This window comes from Ochotona curzoniae, unplaced genomic scaffold, assembly GCF_017591425.1.
Source record: "Ochotona curzoniae isolate NIBS_2020 unplaced genomic scaffold, NIBS_Ocur_1.0 contig_4148, whole genome shotgun sequence".
NCBI classification, from domain to species: domain Eukaryota; kingdom Metazoa; phylum Chordata; class Mammalia; order Lagomorpha; family Ochotonidae; genus Ochotona; species Ochotona curzoniae.
Genome location: NW_024466146.1, coordinates 8,567,144 through 8,587,738, shown reverse-complemented (window position 1 = coordinate 8,587,738; position 20,595 = coordinate 8,567,144). Strand labels below are relative to the sequence as shown.

At 38.5% G+C, this 20,595-nt stretch overlaps 1 protein-coding gene across 1 annotated transcript in view; it reads left to right on the top strand.

Moving 5' to 3' along the window:
• ERBB4 (erb-b2 receptor tyrosine kinase 4) overlaps positions 1 to 20,595 on the top strand; it is a 472,537-nt gene that overhangs the window by 171,569 nt on the left and 280,373 nt on the right. Inside the window, exons 5-8 of the mRNA XM_040984395.1 lie at positions 4,771 to 4,889; positions 7,512 to 7,653; positions 9,300 to 9,413; positions 10,623 to 10,749. Coding sequence (XP_040840329.1) covers positions 4,771 to 4,889; positions 7,512 to 7,653; positions 9,300 to 9,413; positions 10,623 to 10,749 — 502 coding nt within the window. The remainder of the gene's footprint in view (positions 1 to 4,770; positions 4,890 to 7,511; positions 7,654 to 9,299; positions 9,414 to 10,622; positions 10,750 to 20,595) is intronic.

Sequence of the window (20,595 nt, the reverse complement as noted above, 5' to 3'; positions counted from 1 at the left end):
CATTCAGCTAATGGCAATCTGAACTCCACCAGCAGCCAGAACTCCACCAGCAACCAGGTGGAAAGGGACTTTCACTGGGAGTGTGGGAGGTGAACCCAGACAAAGAACTGTCCATCCTGCTAGACTGTTTGATTTGACCAGAAACAGAGAATGGCAGATCCCAGATGGGTAGAGCAAGAACAGGGTGGATTTCACAGCCCAGTCAGCCCCCTAAAGCTGAATTGGCTGCCATTTTGAGTAAGGAGGCAAAGGCAAGGGAAAGAACTGAGCATATGCTGAGCTGGGAGTGAACTCATTTCTGAATCAGTGAACTGCATCAATGTGGCATTCTACAGGTTCCACCCAAGCAGGTCTGAGTAGCCCTCAGACCTGATGGCAAGCAGGTTAAGAACTCTAGTAGAGGCACATCAGGTGCCATTTTATACAGTATAGCAAAAGTTTAGGACTGCTGGGGACAACAGTGAGCTGCGCGTGTGCTGAGCTCATGAGAACTCACTGAATTTTGTGGATTGCACTGGTCCCACATGGAAAATATTACCGGCTGTGGCATCATATGGGTCAAAATTGGTCCCTGTGGCACAAGTCCTAACAGCCAACAGGTTACAGCAAGATCAACACCACCAACAATATAGCTCTATAAGATACCTGGTGTCCCTCTAATAGTGGGACCTGCTCCAACTGAAAATGGGAGAAAGGCTGCAGAGGCAGCATTGCAAACTCAGTGTGATAAAACAGGAGGTGGAGAGTGTTGAGCCAGGAGCTGGGGCTTTGAATATGATGGTGGGGATCTAACATAAGAAAGAGACCTAAAACTCGCTGGAGGGAGTGGCACAATTGACTGAAAACACAGAGCTGTGTACCAACTGCAATAAGTAAAATCGAACTGTAGACCTGTGGGTGACACAGCTTAGAAACCTGCCCCAAGGAGAAGAATCTGATAACTAGAAGTACAATGACCAAGAGCAAAAGAAAAGTCAAAGGCACAATGAGTATTACTGATGACTCCCCTACAAAGGAGCAAAACCCTATGCCAACCTCAGAGTTAACTGAGGAAGACATCGAGAAAATGGGGGACACAGAATTCAGAAAATTCATTGTTAAGCTTCTGATCAACAATGAGAAGCACATACAAAAGTTCAAAGAATTTAAAGAATATGTTACATAAGCAATAGCAGCAATAAAGCAAATCAAGGCTGATATATCAAAAATTAAGGACATAGTAGAGCAAATTAAAGGTCCAATGGAAAGTCTCCAAAATAGAATGAAGCAAGCAGAAGAAAGAATCTCAGAATTGGAAGATATTTTCTGTCACCAGGGAGGAAGCAAACAAAAAAGCGGAAGCAGAGCTGGATCGGGCCAAAAAAAGTATTCAAGAATTGAAAGATACTATTAAGAGGCCTAATATAAGAGTTTTGGGAGACCCAGAAGGTACAGAAAGAGAACTGGTTTTACGAATATATTTAATGAAATAATAAGGGAAAATTTCGCTAATCTAGAGAAAGAATTGGGAAACAAGATCCAGGAGGGGCATAGAACTCCCAACAGGCTTGATCAAAAGCGGTCTTCACCCAGACACATGATCATCAAGCTCTCTTCAATCAAACATAACAAAAAGATCCTTAAATGTGCATATGAAAAAAAAAATCAACTGACATATATAAAAGAATGCCAATTAAGCTCACAGGAGACCTCGCACAGGAAATTCTACAGGCCAGAAGAGAATGGAGTAACATATTCCAGATTCTAAAAGAAAAAGCTTGTCAGCCCAGGATAACATATCCAGCAAAGCTTTCTTTTGTCTTTGAAAATGAAATAAAATTCTTCAGCAGTCAAGAAAAGTTAAAAGCATTTATCTCTTCCAAACCTGCCCTACAAATGATACTTCAAGATGTTTTCTTGACAGAAAAGAGGAATAGCACCCACCAAAACCAAAGGCAAATGGGAAGAACATCCCAGTAAAATGACAACAGGAGACTAGATCAATGAACAACCCATTCCTAAAATGACAGGACCAGATTACCGCCCATACATATTAATCCTGAATGTAAATGGTTTAAGCTCAATCAAATGTCATAGATTAGTAGACTGGATTAACAAGCAAAACCCATCTATTTATTCTCTAGAAGAGACACATTTCACAGCAAACATCAGTAGAAACTATATCGCATGGATTTTGATGTTTTTGTTTTCTGTTAGTTTCATCTCTTTAAAATAATTTCTTCTGATTAAATTATTCAGTGACTCATAGATCAAACAGTAGCATCATTTTCTTCAAGAAGGTTCTAGATTTTCTTTTTCATTTCTTCAGTGACACATTAGTCATTTAGTACCACTAGTAACATGTTATTTAACTTCATGGCATTGTAAATTTCTATTTTTTTTTCTATTGTTGATTTTGTATTGTGGCTTTTCATTTGAGGGGATGTACGGTAACTTTGAAATGGAGGCTAACATATCCAGATGTGAGGATACAATGCAGTATGCATCTGTACTTGCAGACATAGATGGACTTACAATGAAACTGTTTACTCTGTCTTGATAATAGGATGCTGGACTCTCTGCCATTGTCCATGCCTGCAATGATGGACATATGACTGTGTTTGAAGAACTATACTTTAGTAATGACATAGAGCAACTAGGTGGTGGGAGGGTGAATTGTGGAAGAGATAAGGAAAATCCCAGAAGCTTATGGAACTGTATCATAAAATGATAATAATAATAAATTTTTAAAAAGCAAAGAAAAAAATAAAGAAGTTTAGTGCGGCAAACATGGAAAAGTAAAAGCAACATGTCATAAGTATAATAATCTCTATTTATTCTTAGCAGAGTTAGTGGTATGATGTGAAACATTTAATACCTGTATCTCTATCTTCAACCCCTTTAGATCAGTACTAATTCCAACTCCATCTTTAAAATGCTAAAATGTAATACACAGTGGTCAGATAATTTGCACATACCACATGAATGATCTTTGGATTTGAGTCTAGCCCTTCTGATTATCAGAGCACTTTAATAAGTTTGTCTTCTTCCTTGCCCATAAGCAAAATAACAGGTTGTATTGTATTTATATCTGGGAAAATTTAGAGTAAGCATTGCTAGACAGAGACAAGGTTTTTAACGTGGAAAATGCCTTCTGGGAAGGTCATATAAGTCACAATAGCATGTGCAAGTCAACTAGAATCACCAAATATTATTTCTGTTCGTGAGACAAAACACATAGTGAGAGAAACCAGCAGAGACAGGGATGGTGCCAGCTAAATGGAAGAATTCTCTTTACTGCCAAGGGTTTAATCCATGAGTATTGGATGACCAGTAAGTTTCTGAATGCCAATCAACATTGATTCTGTAGTCACTGGCTTCCATTTTCAAGCTATCACATTTAGAGAACAAGGAGGATTATTTGAACAGAAAAGGTGAAATCTGAGTAAACTTATAGGACAATACACTAATTTAGTGATACATTTCTGAACAATGTTGCAATAGAAAGCAGACAAAAAAGGAGGAATATTCAAAATATAATTATTAGTATTTAGTATCTTTCTTAGCTATAGGAAGTGATGTTGAAGGGAAAGGAAATAGAAAGTGAATCCCAAATGTGCAACTGAACTACTGGATGTATCCTACTTCAATGAACTGAGATTAGGAACAAAGAAGAGAATGCACTCAAGGTGGTGGTGATGGGAATGCATACATCTTGGAACACCTGAATGGGTGTCTCCGTGAAAGACTGGGAATACACTCTGCAGCTCCAGAGGGAATTTGGTTGAGATCTGACCGTAATCTATCTGTAAGTGGTTTGTACAGGATGAGATGAATAGTTTCATGTAGGCGTAAGCCTGTGGCCCTAAGAAAATAAGACAAAATCTGAAAATACTGATGTCTAAGTGCTAGGGATTGATAATAAAGCAGTAGTGAACAAACCAAGGATGGAATATTCAGAATGTTAAAAGAAATAATGCCGAATAAGAAACGTGCAAATCACGTGAGGATGTCCCTCATTTAAAATTTGTACTTTGAATATATATATTTTTTGAATTCTCTTTGGGAGAATTGAAATGTACAAAATTGTGACCATGTGAATATACAATTGATGCACAACCCATAATATCTTCTTTATTAAGTAATGCCTTGATATGGTGCCATCATCGTGAAGCATGAGACTAATGAAGATTTTGTTGTATTTACTGTAACTTTGTCATTACTCCACTATCTCTCCTTTCCTCTCACTCTCTCTCCCTACATTCTTCTTCTCTCATTAATCCTTCCTTCCTCTTTCCTTCTTTCTTTCATACTCATTCTTCCTCTCCTTCTTTCCTTCAAATAGAATACAGAGTAAATTAAGGGAACTTTGGTGTAGCCCTTCATGCACTGAGTGCTGGAAATCTTAAATCCATCTCTGAGAACATCGTCTATGTTAAGACCTCATTGTGCTTGTGTGAATTGACTGCATGCCTACTCTTTCCCAACCTGACAGATGCCTGGCTCACTTATTTCAAATTTGACTATTTCTTGTTGAATAATTTCTGTAAAGCGTTAAAATTATTTAGGGAAATGAAAAGGCATACACAAACAAAATATTCATATTGATTTTTAAGATTTTTTTTTCTAGCCACTTGAAAACTTAGTATGTTAGATGCTAATTGAATTGAGTCATTGATGGATTGAGTAAATAGTTTTTTCATAACTCAGCATTTCTCAGCTGCTGCAAAGAAGTTCAGAATTTCTCATGGTGATCGACTTTAATGCAGGTCCCATCTCTGTCTCCTGCAGTGACAAGGACAGTGTGTGCAGAACAATGCGACGGCAGGTGCTATGGACCCTATGTCAGTGACTGCTGCCATCGAGAGTGTGCTGGAGGCTGTTCAGGACCTAAGGACACGGATTGCTTTGTATGTCTCCAACTTCTCCCTTTGACTTCTGGGCTGCTTGTTCCCTCTATCTCAGACACCTTGAATCCTTAACATTTTATTACACCAAGATCAAGTGTACCCATTTTAGGACTAAGAAATGGCACTGTGCCCTGCCAGAAAACATTGCCTTATTGCAATGGCTACTGTTGAACTGCCTTATTTTCTCGTACTAAGTGAACTGTGTCTTTCTATGATAGTTTTTCTCACAGCTGAGATCTATTGGAGAGCATGAAAGAGAACATATTGAAATACCTTTCCCAAAAATGCAGTCACTGCATGTTTGTACTCTTGCATTATTGAGTGCCATGAATGTTTGTCATCACAATTTATTTTGTCAAACCAAATTTAAAGGCTATGACATAAATGTCAGACTTTCTCCAAGGTTATGTTGTTTTCATTGCACATTTAAAGCAATTTCCAATTTCATCTTAAGGAAAGAGGATGCTTTTCTAAAAATGGTCATTTAGAGTTAGGGACACCTTTTAGTTATATTTTGACATCATGTTCTTGATGTGAGACTTTCATTGTTGGGAAGGTATATGAGTGCTTCAGTGAGGTATGTTGATTTAACTCAGTTCCATACTTGCTAAGTTCTTGTTTCATCATTAAAGTAAAAATCATTAAAAAAAATCTTACTGCTAAAACATATATTCTTCAGCTTTTCACAGTAGAATTGAACATTGTTTTTCCAATTGAACATTAATTTCATAACTAGGTGATAAAAATTAAAGTGCTTATGAATTCTAATTTCTGAATTAAAAAAAACTTTACAGGAAACTGTCATTCTCTTCTATAGTGAAATAAAAATATACAGCTGTATAAGAGGAGAAAGAGACAGAGGAAAGTAAGCCAAAATGCTGAAAATTAAAAATAATTCTGAGCAGGTCGTGAACTGAGAACTTTTCTCTAGTCTATTGCCAGGATAGACAGGACATAGGAGAGTTTGATTTTGACAGCAGGGAACACTGCAGGTGTTATATTATTAATTCTAAAAAAAAGCAATAATAAATATCAACAACTCTCAGAAATTTTGCACTGAATTCTTTTCATGGTTCCATTGTCATGACAAGCAGAGTGCCTAGGGAGGGACAGACTTCTTATTTCATTACTTTTATGGAATGGTCCAGTGATTCCACTGTGACGTTCGGTACAGAATATTCAAGAATTCCAGACAGAGGCCTTGATGTAAGTTATGTTTTTTGTTTGCTGTCTTAAAGGCAAAGTGTTTATCCTTCTGGCATATGTTCTTTCAGACCCAATCTGTGTACTGCACTGGGCAAAGTATGTCGGCAAAGCAATTAGAAGGACATAGTGAGTTTTATGTCCATAAATTAAAACTCACTGAGTTTCCCAGATTAGTTTTTAATAGATTATTTCTGGAAACTGTCATCTTAGTGACAAAAACATCATCAGTGAGTCTCATTCTGTTATGTATCGAGTAGACCATCATCGGTGAAATGTCCTGTTTGTGACAAAGTGTTTGCAAAAACAACAATTGATGAAGTAAATGTTATGAGGAAACAGTGAACTAATGCTTATTAATCATGGATATTATGACAATTTATGATGAAATGCAAAGCATAATCTTAGTTCACATTAACTTTCCTTCCTAAATTGTTTTCTATGGAGGCTTAATTTCTTAGTTAAGAGTATTAGCTCATCAGTCCTTTTGTTAATGTTCTAATGTATTAATACGTATTTCCCAATACATATTTCCTGACTCTCCAGTGGTTTTTAGTTCTTCAATTAAATTGATGTATTCTTAATGTACATGTATGTCGGCAGAAATAAAAAATGTCTTCTTTGAATGTGTACTGAGTTTTACAAATGGTATGGCACGTTGAAAGAAGTCAAGCAAGAAATGATGTCACTGCAGCTAACTATAACTGGTTTATCTCGGTACATCTTGGCATTAAGTGCATTGCATTTGTACTCAGTTGGTCACTGGTCAGCGAATTTCTTTAATTTAAATGGCCACCACTTTTCTCACCACTCAATAGTAATCTCTGTGTTTTGTGTATTACCTAACATACTTCAGTCTCCAAATATTAACTCCAAAGAATGTCAAACCTATTGAACTGCAGATTTAGTTGTCAGTGGTAGGCCATAAGAATAGCACAACATCTTCTAATAAATATGAGTTTAAGGCCAGGAAGTATTATGGCCCTAAAACTTTATACATGAAATACATTGAAGTTTTAAAATAATTTTAAAAATAAGTAAAAATGTAAAATATAAAATGTATGGTTACTTGGTACTAAAATATAACACTTAAGGGAATAAAGAGTGTATTAAATCAAAGGTTCATTTATCCCTTTGAGCTAACAAAGAATTTAAACCAATGTTCAATGTCTAAATTAGTGGATGATTTTTAAGTAGTTTAAAAATCAGTAAGTGATATATTTACTGACATTAGACCAAAAATTTTATGAAATTTTTTAAATGCAAAAATGGCCATACAATTATTAAATTTGCCATGTTAACGAAATTTTTCTATGCTAAGAATGCAACATTCTCATAAAACTGTTATAGCAGTACTGTTTAACTACTAAGTGTTAAGAAATTTATTTGGAAATGAAAGCATTTTTTCCTATATTTCAGGCCTGCATGAATTTTAATGACAGTGGAGCATGTGTTACTCAGTGTCCCCAAACCTTTGTCTACAATCCAACCACTTTTCAGTTGGAGCATAACTTCAATGCAAAGTATACCTACGGAGCATTCTGTGTCAAGAAATGCCCACGTAAGTAACACTGCAAAAATAGCCAAATTAAGTAGGTCATCCTTCAAAAACACTGGGATTTTATTCACGTTAGCATAAATTTGAAACATCTAATAACATGTAAACTTCTAATGGTGTGAATTACTTTAGATGTTGTTACTATGATTTTTATTCTAAGATCAGGCTACTTTTGTGTCCATACGAAATAAGCAATCAATATCATAACCCAGAATGCTAACCTGGGATAGGATTTTTTCTTACAGACAGTCCTTCAAGGCCATTCCTAAGTGAGGTCAGAGAAAGTGCCATTTCATTTCAACTTACACCCACATACCAACTTCCATGTTTACTTTCCTCTCTCAGTTTATCAGAAGTGCCCCACCCCAATTTGAATGTAACCATAGGTATGAGCTAAGTGTGAAATCCTATCCTACTGGATGATAACACGAGGTTCATAAACACCTGTTTCTGCAATTTATTTGTGCTATCATTCATACCCAATCCCAAATATGTTACTTCCGCTTTATGAATTTGCTGTTGGATCAGGCCAACAAAATCTATTTCAAATAAATCTTTCTTCATGATGGCCAATGGTGGTCACTAGGTTAATCATGGAACAACTATTAGATATTCCATCCCTACCAGAACCCAGAGTATGGCAGGAGGTTTTTCGTAAATGGTATACAATCCCATACTATTGATAGCCCGACTTTAACTCTAAAAGACTATGGGTCTCTGCTATGATTTTCCAATTACTATAACCCCACATGGTATGTTTGCCCACCATAGGTAATCCCAACCTAGTAAAACAGAATCCCTTGAGTCTTGTTGTCCAAGTAGCACAATTGCTTCTAAGAAAGCCTGGCCCTGTGCCATGTAATTATCCTTGGTGTGAATCCCTTAAGTCTAGAAATCCTCTATACTATTGCATATTGGGCCAAAGCTACATAGTCAGGCATGGAGATTGCTACTGTAAAATATGCAGTGTCCCAGAGAATGCTGCATTTTCCCTTGCTATGGAAGATTATACATGTATGTATATATTTATGAATGTATACACACATGTATATATTAGAGGGGTTGTCTTGGAATACCCTAGATCACTGGAATTCTCAAATTTTCACTTAAGTGTAAGGTAGGATTTTTTTGTGTGTGTGTTTCCATATTTTCCCAAAGTACTATGTTTTCCATATTTTTTTAAATGGAAAAATACAAAACACTTCCATGGCACTCTGAGAATGCATGGTAAGCATTTCTTCCTGCGTATGAACTGCACTCACTCAATTCAAGGCAGTTTGAATTAATCTTCATTTGTGCTACGTAACCTTGAGATATTTTTAGACTTCAAGCTTGCATCATGACATGAAATGGACTGGAACTATTGAAAAATACAAAGTAAATGTCATGTCAGTTCCTAAGAAATCCACTCTATCTTGGGGTTGAATTCAGCATGTAGAATGCAGCTACACAAGTCTAGTCATCCTTTACACGGACTGCCCAGGGATCTGAATACAGAATGCTTCTAAATTGAGTGCATAGAAAGAGTTGTTTGAGGAAGAGACATATATGCTCAAGAATGCTAATCAGTATCAAACCCTAGAACACTTTGTTTTGAACTTTGCGTGCTGAGAACTAACAGCTATTTTACTTTTTCTCTAAAAATTCAGATAATTTTGTCGTAGATTCCAGTTCTTGTGTACGTGCCTGTCCCAGTTCCAAGATGGAAGTAGAAGAAAATGGTATTAAAATGTGCAAACCTTGTACTGACATTTGCCCAAAAGGTGTGTAATATTTGAATTTATTTTGATTAGAACAAGGGACTATACCTAGGTTCTTCATTTAAAAAAATACATGTTTATTTGAAAGACATACAGAGAACAGAAAGAAGGAGCAAGAGTGTGAGAGAGAAATTTCTATGTATTCTTTTTCTATTTTTACTTGTTCACTCCCCAAAGTCTGCAAAGTCAAGAATTGGGCCAGATTGAAACCAGAAACCAGGAGCTTCCACTGGGTCTCTGCAAGGTTACAGCACCCCACGATTTTGTGACATCACCCGTTACTCTCCAAGGAACATTAACAGGGAACTGAGTCAGAAGTGGAACAGCAGGGAAAAGAACTGGTGTTCACATGGATTGCCAGCATATGAGGCAGCAGCTTAACTTGCTGTGCCACAGCATTGGCCCCTCGATCGTGTTGAGTAAGCTAATAAAATGACCTTCTCAGCACATACCCGCTCAGATAACCAAACATGTTCATACACACTTTCTACCACTAGGCAGTCCCTAAAGTCTAACCTATCCTGTTAGTATAATTTACAGGTTTTCAATTGTGTGTATATGTACTAGAATGGTCAGAAGAAAAATTAGGTAGGAATTAGGAATGAGTTACTTAATCTTATCTGTTGCACATATTAAGGTTTTTGCACAAAACAAGAGGCAACATGATTATTTTAGCACCTACTATATATATTTACTTGCTTGTCACGATATACTCAGTGCTCTCTTAAGTTAAAAAAATATCAGGGGGGGTGGGTGGTGTATGTTCAAAAAGAAGATAAGGGATGTAACACGTTTTCCAAAACTGTTAAATAACTGTTGTAGATAACTCTAGAGTTTTAGTGGAGGAAGATCGTGTCCAGGTTCAGGCACACAAATTCCTCACCAGAATGTTAGTTAAATTAAGCAAGACAGAAACAATGTACATGTTTAACAAGCTCCTAAGGGTTTTCTTATTTTGTTTTGTTTTAGATTTTCAAAGTAATATCTTGGAAAAGAGTAACCTTCAGACATACTTTTGAAATGTAGTGTTCTCTCTCCCTTTTCTTAAATAGTCTTTAGAAAGCATAAATAATAATCAATAAGTATAAATATAAAAGTGGCTACTGACTCTGGTTTACAACAGCCTTATGTTGTTCTTTTAAAATGAAAGCACAGTGATTTTTGGCCAGAAGTAAGTTTTCCAGCCCCTGACTGTGGTTCTTGTTTCTGCAGCTTGTGATGGTATTGGCACAGGATCACTGATGTCAGCCCAGACTGTGGATGCCAGCAACATTGACAAATTCATAAACTGCACGAAGATCAATGGGAATTTGATCTTCCTTGTCACTGGTATTCACGGGTCAGTATTAAATTTCTTTACAAGACTTTTTTTTTTTTTAAATATAAACACAGTTGGAGAGATTGTATAGCTTTGTTAATTTGGTGCCTCATGTCCCAGAAGAGTTTTATGTTTCATTAATGTCCTCTGCCTGCAAAAGTAAGGGCAGATCACTGTCACAATGGCAAACTGGAGTTTTCACGTGTCTCTGCTTTGATTTGAAAATATTAATCTGTATTTGTCTAAAGCACGTTTATAAACATTTTCCTCAAAGACACAGCTTTTAGAAGACTTGGCCCCATCGCATCTGTGTTTATTAAGGAGTGTGGATATGTAAGATAGGGAATTTCAGATTCCTAATTTAATAGGTAAAGATACATAAACTAATTCAACATGTTTGCTTTCAAATGACACAAATCAATAAGCTAAAATTTGCATGAATTCTTACAGAAATTCTCAGTCCTGAGACAGTTTCTTTTCTAAGTTGGAATTGACTGCTAAAGTAAAAGAAATTGATTTCATTTTTGTGCTAAAACATGTGACATTGTCAGGATGCCTCCAATACAGAACCACCTGCTGGTTTTAACTGTGTAAAGAAGCAAGTTGGTATTCTTTAAACTGTAATAAAAATGTCAGTATTTTTACTTTATATTTTATCTATTTGTGTATGCTACTACTGAATTCCTAAATGTTAGTGCTACAGGCAAAAATAAAAGAATAGCACTCAGATATTTCAATTCAAAATCTCATTCTGAAAATATATCGTCTCATTTATAGAAGCAAAATAATTTAACACATTATGATTAAATATGTCCACATGGAAATAGCAAAAGCAGTAGAAAAATTTGTTTGCATTCCAGTGATGTAACTCGTGTGTTATTGCATAAAGCTCTCTCCCTATTGTAACAGTTTTCAGTATGGGCCTTTACCTAATACTATATATACACCGTTCAGATTTGAGTCCCAAGAAATATTTTCTAAAATTAGGACTAAACTTTCTGATTTCTCCTTTAAAAAAAAAAAACATTTAGCACTAGTGTTCTTCTGTCTAGAATCCTATTGCTACAGTCAGTTGGAACTGGGTAACACCAACAAGCCATTTTGACATGGGACTCATATCACTAACGTGACCACAGTTCAGCTGAAATTGAATCCATTTACATTATTGCTTTAGCCTCTGACTCATTTGCCATGAGATAATATTTAAGTGTATCTTACTAAATATAGCATTTAGTGAAGGTAATATATCTACATTTTAACTTTTCAAAATCATATAGCGCAGATGAAAGATCATATCCTGATAATAAATGTCTTCTTAGAAACAGAATACAGTCAGTTGACTCATAGTGCCTATATCTATGTGTAAGTAATACATGTATGTCTAATTTGTCAAAACAGATCTAGTCTATCAGTGTGTGGAGTGATTTGAAACCATATGCTCATGAATCACATGAGAAAGGTCGTTATACATATCAGGCTGCACATATCTCTTTCCTATACCAAGATTTTGACATTCTTTATTAATCTGAACAGAAAATGTCTAGATAATATAGCCTAGCTGCATGCATAATTTTTTTTTAAAATCGTAATTCTGTGGATGTATTTTAAAGTAGACATGTGATAAAAAGCATTGGTTGGACAACTCTCAGTTTCAGTTTATAATGAGAGTAAGGCTTGGATAGAAAGGAGTTAAATGATTACTCCATATAATATTACAGAGAAAAAAATGAGCAGCTGAACAGCTGATCAATAGAATAGAAAAGAACTGACTGGACATGTTATCATATGACAAAAGAATGAGGAAAAAGATTTTCCTGGAAATCAGGCCAAAATGACTAGAAACACCTACAAAGTGTGTTCAAGCATAAGGTTTCCATACACAAAATCCTGAATGAGTGATGGGACCATCCTAGGACTGTGTAACACATGCAGCAATCCTTTGCTGTGAAAGACATTGAACAGTCTGCAGCTCAGGTTACCAGGTTATTACTAAAGGCCAAAAAATAGCCTCAAAATTTGGTTATAACTGAAACACCATGGCAGACGTGCCAGTTCCCCTGTAGTGAGATGGTACTGCCTGCATACAGAACTACTGCCACAATTTTGTAATGGTCAAGGGATAGTGAACCAATAAAGGCATCTACTGATTGAATTGCTTATATTCAAATTATAGCTGAAAAAGTTTGAAAAACAATTGATCAGATGATGTCTGGAATAGCTAATTTAGTCTTGGGTCATCATGGAACCTATTCATTAAAATCGTGGATTTATGCTATTTAAAAACTATTGTACGCATTATACATATAATTATCAGTGACCTAGATTCAGGTATATTCACTTAAGTAGATATAATATATGGACATGGGTATCTGTGAGTTAAAAATACACTGTAGAGTAGGGGCTTTGCATTCACAAGCTTACAGAATATTATAAACCTACTAATTCAACTTTCTAAGGAGAACAAATCATCCTGATAAATCCATACGAAAAGTGATTTTCAAAATAATTCTGCTGAGAGGTGTGGGTGTGCCTTTGGCTGGGACAACCCACACCGAGCCAGGCTTCCTGCTGGAATCCTAGCTCCCTGTCCACCACTGCGGAGTGTTAGGCAAATACTGGGTTTGTGGGCTTTGCCCACTGGCTGCCCGGCAGCGAGCTCTAGGATCTGGAGGGTCTGGAATTACTGCCGAGGGACATCCATGGATAAAGCCACAGTACATGTAGCTAAGGAACAAATCCTGAGGGACACTCAATGACAGGGTCACTGTACTTGCAGATAAGCGAGGGGACTGAGACCTGGTGGTTTGTAGGGAAGAGACTGAAGATCTGTGTTGATCTTTATTGGTCAGACTCATGTACCAGCTCACATGGGAGTCTGGAGTTGGGCTTGTTAGCATGGAATATTTCTGACCATCACATGACGGTCCATGTGAAAGCTAGGGTTGGGGGCCTAAGAGGATCGTAACCCATTACCTGACTGAATGTCAGAACAGAGTACTGGTCACATTAGTCAGGGCCATGAAACTAACCAGCACACGAGAGAACCAGGTCCAGTGGTAGATTCTGTGAGGGATATGTGGGCCAAACCTGTGGAAAAACATGTCCCGCTGGTTAGCTAAAAAATTGGGGTGGTGAAGGGCTGAGCTTAGCTATGATCATGGAACCTGCCAATACTCACAGGTACAGGGACCAAGAATAGTCTGGGTGCATCCGGGTCGCAGCACTCATTTGTGCATCCTAAAATAGGGTGTAGAGCGGGCTGGGTCGCAACATTCACCTAGATGAAGGAGCAAGAGCCTAGCACCCACAGGCATGGATGAGATCTGGGTCTGGGAGTGGCCTAAGTGGGGGGACTTGGGAAAATCCCAAGTGGGTCATAGTTCCTGTTGGTGAGCCCATTATCCAGCCCTTGGAATCATGCAGGCTGGGCAAGGTAGTTCCAACTGTTGGCTAATCTGTTGGTTGGTTTTGGAAGGGGTTAAACTGGGCATTGCCGAGCAAACCCTAGCTCATCAGCAAGTGCAGAAACCAGTGCAGGTCATGCTGGACTAGGCTGTCACACCTTCCAATCTGCATGAGCCAGGGATGGGAGTAGACTGAACAGGGCCAGGTTGCAGCACCCACCAGTGAGAGTTGGGATTGTGTACAGGCTGGATCAGGCAAGGCTACAGCATCCAAAGGCAAAATCCAATATAGGTGAGGGGCTATGCTAAGCTGGGTCAGAGCAACCACTGGCATGAACAATATGTGACTGGGTGAAAGCCTGGTTTGGGAGATAAGGGAATGCCCTGGCTGGACTGTGGTTCCCACTGGTGAGTGTGAAGGCCAGAGTTGGGGCTGCTGTCTAGTGTGGGCAGGGTTGCAATGTTACTCAGCACAAATGTGAGCTGGGCATGGGGTATACCAGACTGGGCTCAACTCCAACACCCACTGGTGTTTGTGAGAACGAGGTTAGGTATAGGACAGGCCAGGCTAGATCTCAGCCCACGCTGAGCCACGTGTGAGCTGTGTCTGCGTGTGGACCAGGATTGGCTGGTCTGTAGCACCCAACAGTAAAAACCAGAATGGGTAAAGGCTAGTCAGGAAGGGCCATTGTTCCTGCTAGGACAGGAAGTAGACTAAGTGGGGCTGGCCCATGGACCCACTGGTGTGCAAGATATTTGGCACTGAGAGAGGTTCTGATGGAGGAGCTTAGGGAACTCCTCTGTTGGGACACAATCACTGCAGGTGAGTACAAGAACCATGATAGGGAGCAGCCTGTATGAGGCTAAGGAACAATAACCACTGGCGTATATTTGGTGCAGGTTGGGGGCAAACCAAGCTGGGCCAGTTCATACCACCTGCTTTGAATCTGAGCACAAGAATGGAGTATGGGTTGGGCCAGGTTAGGTCACAACACTAGACAGTTCCCCTGAGGGCCAGGACTGGAAGCCTGTTTGGCTGTGCTAGGTTGTAGCCACCACCAGCGTGAGTTTGAATTGGGGGTTGGCTGAGCCCTGCTAGGCCACAGCACCCACTGGCAAATGTGGAGGAGAGGCAGACTAGGCTAAACTGGGCCACAGCACCAAACTAGCACATGTGAGACCCGGTAGGGAGTGGGGGTGTGGATGATGGTAGGGGATGCTTCATGGGGCTCTCCTGCTGGACCACCACTCCCACTGGAGAGTGTGAGTTGGGATGGGGGCAGACAAAACTGGGCAGGTTACAACACCTGTTGGCCTCATGTAGGCTGGATAAGGGGAAAGTCAGGCTGAGTTGACTGCTCTACTGGCACATGAATAAGCAGGGTGAGTGTGGGTTGGTTGGGCTTGGCCGTAGCATCAGCTGACAGATGCTGCCATGGCTATAAATTCTGTCAAGTTCAACTGCAAGGTTCAGGAGTGGTAGTGGGCACAGTAGGGAAATAGTGGGCACCTTGCTCTTGGGTTGTCCCTCCAACTGGTTAGCATGAGAACCATGACTGGGACAGGCATGGCTACACAGAGTGGCACCTGCTGGCAGTTGTGAGGGCTGGATAGTGGTTGGGTTGAACTAAGCTTCAATGCCCATTGACATGTATGAAAGCTGGGATGTGGGACAGAATGGACCAGTCTGCTGGTGCATACTGGCAAACATGGGAACCAGTTCAGGGGACGGGCTTAGTGGGGATTATTGCTGTTTATTTTGACTAGGCTGTAGCTGTCACTGGTTTGTTTGAAGGCCAAGTGTGTGGTGGGCAGGATCGGGCTGGGCTGCAATACCTATTGGATTGTGTAGAAGACAGGGCTAGAGGTAGAACTGACCCAGAAATTGCAACCACCAGGCTGTGCAGGAGCTGACTGGGGGAACGGACTGTGCCAGACCCTGTATTGGCAAGCACAGACAAGAATCAGGTCTGGGATCACCCCAGATGAAGTTTCTTTAGGGATCCCCTGACTGAATCACTGGACTCCAGCTGTGGAGAGAATTGCAGGTTCCATGGTCTGACCCTGGGATGCATGTGTCAGAGCTGGGCCTCCTCAGTGGCTTAGATGGAGCAGTGGACAGCATATCCAGGTGCACATGAAGCATATAGTAATCTGTTGGAGACTGCAGAAGACATCTGGTAACACAACAGAGGATAGAGGACAGAACAAACCAGTGAGCTGCTCCAGCCAAGTGTTGGCAGTGAGTAACTGGGCAAAAGGAGAGTCTAAGGTGGACCAGTGGATTGTGGGGAGATTTCATCGTGCGTGGAGTGGTGAGATTGGCAGTAATTCAGAACTGTTGAACTATCAAAACTTCATGAGAAGGACCCTCAAAGTGTGCCCTACATCAGGGAACCTTGGGTGATGTCAGCTGGCTGCCCTCCATCCCAGGGTACTGAGGCAGTTGGGAGGCTAGGTATCTTCTATCCTTCTATCTCCCTTTTCTCCAGACACAGGAAGGAAAAAAAGAGGATGTGGAAATGATGATCTCACCCACCCTCTTGTAGCCCTTGACCCCAATCACTCTAGTCAACTATGTAAAAATCATCGAAAAAAATAAAATAATAATTTTAAAAAGATGTGATTTACAGAGAATCAATTTACATGGATCAGAAGTAAAAACCTTCTTTGCCTTAACAATACACTCTGAAAATAAGAACTGGACTTTCTACTTGGGTAATTTGATGTAAGCTAGAATATGATTTGGTTTATATCTCTACCATGGATTGTTTCTATTGAAACTCAAAAGACTGAGTGGCAATCTTTTGATGTCAGAGTTTCTCCAGTTAAAAAATGAGATATGACTAAATGAAAAGTACCTATTTCCTCTGACTATTGTGGCAAACAATAGTAAGTTTAATTATTCATTTTATTGATTTGAAAGTACCTTGGATAAGGAGAATAAGCCTTCCATCTTTTTGTTCACTGTTCATATGGCCATGTGGCAGGGTCTGAACCAGGCACTGGAGCCATCATTTACTGCTTTTCTCAGGCCACTAGCAGGAAGTTGGATCAGCAGTGTACCAACTTGGAATCAACCCAATGCCCATGTGGGATGCTGGAGTTGCAAGCACCAGCTCAATGAATTTTTTATTTTTGGATTTGGATAACTTTATTTTTTTTTCTTTTTCTTTACTTTAAAATTTCATTTCATTTTATGATATAGTTTCATAAGCTCTGGGATTCCCCATGCCCTCCCCCCATGGTGGATTCCCCCACCTTGTTGTAGTATTACAGTTCAAATCCAGTCATGATTCTTTCTTTGCAAGCATGTACCATGCAGAGTCCAGCATCTTATTGTCCAGATCAATTCAACAGTTTCTTGGGGAGACCTTCTCTGGTCTAAAGGTAGAGCTGGCAGAATATCATCCCGATCAATTAGAAGCCCCAGCACAACATCAACAACAATTTACAACATTATGGAATTAATTGACATGATATTGAGTAATCGATATGTTAACAACATATATCTTAACAACATCCTGCGACTACTTCATTGACATTTCAATTTTAGTTTATACAAGCTGACTTCATGATGAAATGTATTTTGAATGTATCAAAGCAGTTCTAATACCTTAATAATTGGTGTAAAAAAGAAAGAGGGATTAAAGGAAAGAGAAAGCCAAGAAAATGAAAAGTAATGAAAATCGATGCAGGAGAAGGCAGTAGAAAAGAAAATGATTGTTGACCATGTCTGGTTTTTGCACATCTCAGTGTACAACATATAATCTTTTATAAACATACCATACTCTTTTATAGACTATTTTGGAACCCCAATAAAGCTTCCTTTAATACAGACCATACTTCTTAGTTCATATGACTATGCATTATTAACCAGAGCACTTAAATCTGGAGTATGTGAAGTTAATATTGTCTTTCAATGTATAAAGCATTTTCCAAGATAAATAAACCATAGAAACCAAGCATCGATACCCTCAATCTCTAATATGAAACATATTCTGTATCTTTTCATTCTGGACTATGAAGTTAATTCAGTGGTCACCATACACACACACACACACACACACACACACACACACACACACACACACACTCTCACACACACTCACACACACACATATGTATGCATTCATCTATACACATAGGTATATAGTCAAGTATATGTAGTAAATATATGTACTTTTTTGTAATACTTAAAATGTAAATATTTTGGTACATATAATATATGAAGGTGGAAAAAAGAGGGAGAAGGATTTTTAAGGATGAATAATATAGGGCATAATAAACAGAAAACTAGCGAACCAGAGGAATCTTTTCTTTCACATAACTTCCTCGTTATCTCAAGTATTTTACAAACTAGTTTTTAGTAGTAGTGTATAGCTTTATTAAAATAGCGGAGATATTTGTTTAAACTAATGAAACGACAGCAATTATAATTAAACAGAAGAGTCTTCAAGAAGTAATTTTACCAGGAAATATTCATTTAAAATTTTAATAAATAAAAGGACTCAAGACAGTTAATTTTCATAATCAGTTCATAGCAAAGTAGTCCCATTGTCCAATAGAAACAGGCATTTGTTCCCAGTTTAGAAGGAGAAACGCATGGAAAGCTTAGTGCTTCTGGTTGTGTATGGGAATAGTCCCCTTTCATGTTTTGTCATGTCTGAAACAGTTCCTTTGCAGGTGTTTATAGTAATGAGATGCTAACTAAATAGGCACGTTGAGGTTGTGTCACAATGAGAAATTTGCAAGGTAAGGCTAACTTACATTATAGATGGCAATGATGAAAGACCGTGGAAGAGAAAATAGGTCTGGTGATAAAATGCGGTTTCAGTGGTAATTTAAAAATATGTTTCTCTCACAGAAACCTGAATTTGATATATAGATCACAGAACACAGTAACAAGGTACCCATGACATTTTTAGCTGTGAGTCCAGATAGGGAAGGTTTTGATTTTAAGGTACTATGGATTCCGTGTGGCTGTAGGGTGAACTCCCAAGAGGTATTTTAAAGCTATGAGTGGAATTGTCTGCTTATTTTACGAGAGTCCTAAATCTTGAAAATTAAGTGTATAAAATTTCTGTGGTCCACTAGGCTTCATGTTGAAGTCCAGAATTCATTTCATTCCTGGTAACTTGGAACTTTCTCGGGAAAACTTTGGAATGACCCAGTTATTATGTGCTTGTTGTGATTTTTGAGTCTTCCTCAGTGAAGTCACAATATTTAGTTAGATGACCAGGGAGCTCCGATACACTGCTTTTCATCAGAACAACAAATTCAGAAAGCTAGCTCTGATACTGTGGAACTTATAATTCCTCTTATGAAGATCTTTGTACACTAACATGTGAAGATAGCAAAGGTTTTCTCACATTATACACTGAATTTTAGGATATACTATTCATCAAAAACATAGCTATCCATTTTGTATTTCTTTACTTACAAATAGATTTTCTGGTTCATTTACTGGAAGTTGTATAGAGAGATTTCTGTGGCATTGAGAAAATTCTGATCAGTATTTTACATATGAATTAGAAAATGCATTTATACTGTGTGTCTAATCTCGGCAATATCTATGTTTGAATCTTTGGTAGCACTTCATGTAGTGCATCATACTGATTGCACGTCATAGCATGAAGCTGTAATTTAATCAACCAGTTTTTTTTTTTTTTTGAGATGTGGGGTGCTTTTCACTATAGAAGCATATGTTGAGTCAACCCAGAAATCCAATGCAAGGTGGTTCCAGAGATGAAAATTGCAGAACTAATAATTATTTTTAATGTTCAAATGCTGGAATGACAAAATGCTAAATTTCAGGTTAAGATTCCCAGGAGATAAGCCATAAACCTGTCTGCTTGTTCAGGGGAATGTGGTATTCCTTGACTGATAACCTTATCGATTATTAATAAGTGTACCCTAGTTATTATTTCCCAAAGAAAAAGAAGGTTGTAAGAGATTGGTTACAAAACAGTTACCCATGGCAGGAATAAATTCATGTGATAGCTACAGACAGGAATAAATTCATGTGCTGCTTAGGATGTGCGTAGGAAACCAGCCTCCCGTATTGGAGTACCTGGCTTCACTTGGATGCAGCTTTCAGGTTCCTGCTGCTGTGGACACTGGGAGACAGATGATGGCTCACGATCTTGGGATCCCATGACTAGCGCACAAGTCTTGGATTGAATTTCAACTCCAAGCGTTGGACACAGAAGGGGGAAAAAGCTAAGGGAGCTTGTTTGTCTTTTTCAGTGTGTCTCTGGATCTGAAATACATTGGTTCATAAACACCAGAACCTCAAAGTGTAGTTTGAATTGCCATGGAAATTGGATTATGTGTTGGTTTTGTATAATATTCAAGTGTTCAAATATTTCCATATATTGTACCAGAGAAGTATTTTATGAAGTTTGAAATGGATAAAATCATTCAATTTTTAAATTTAAAAGTTACTTTATGTTCCTTTCTA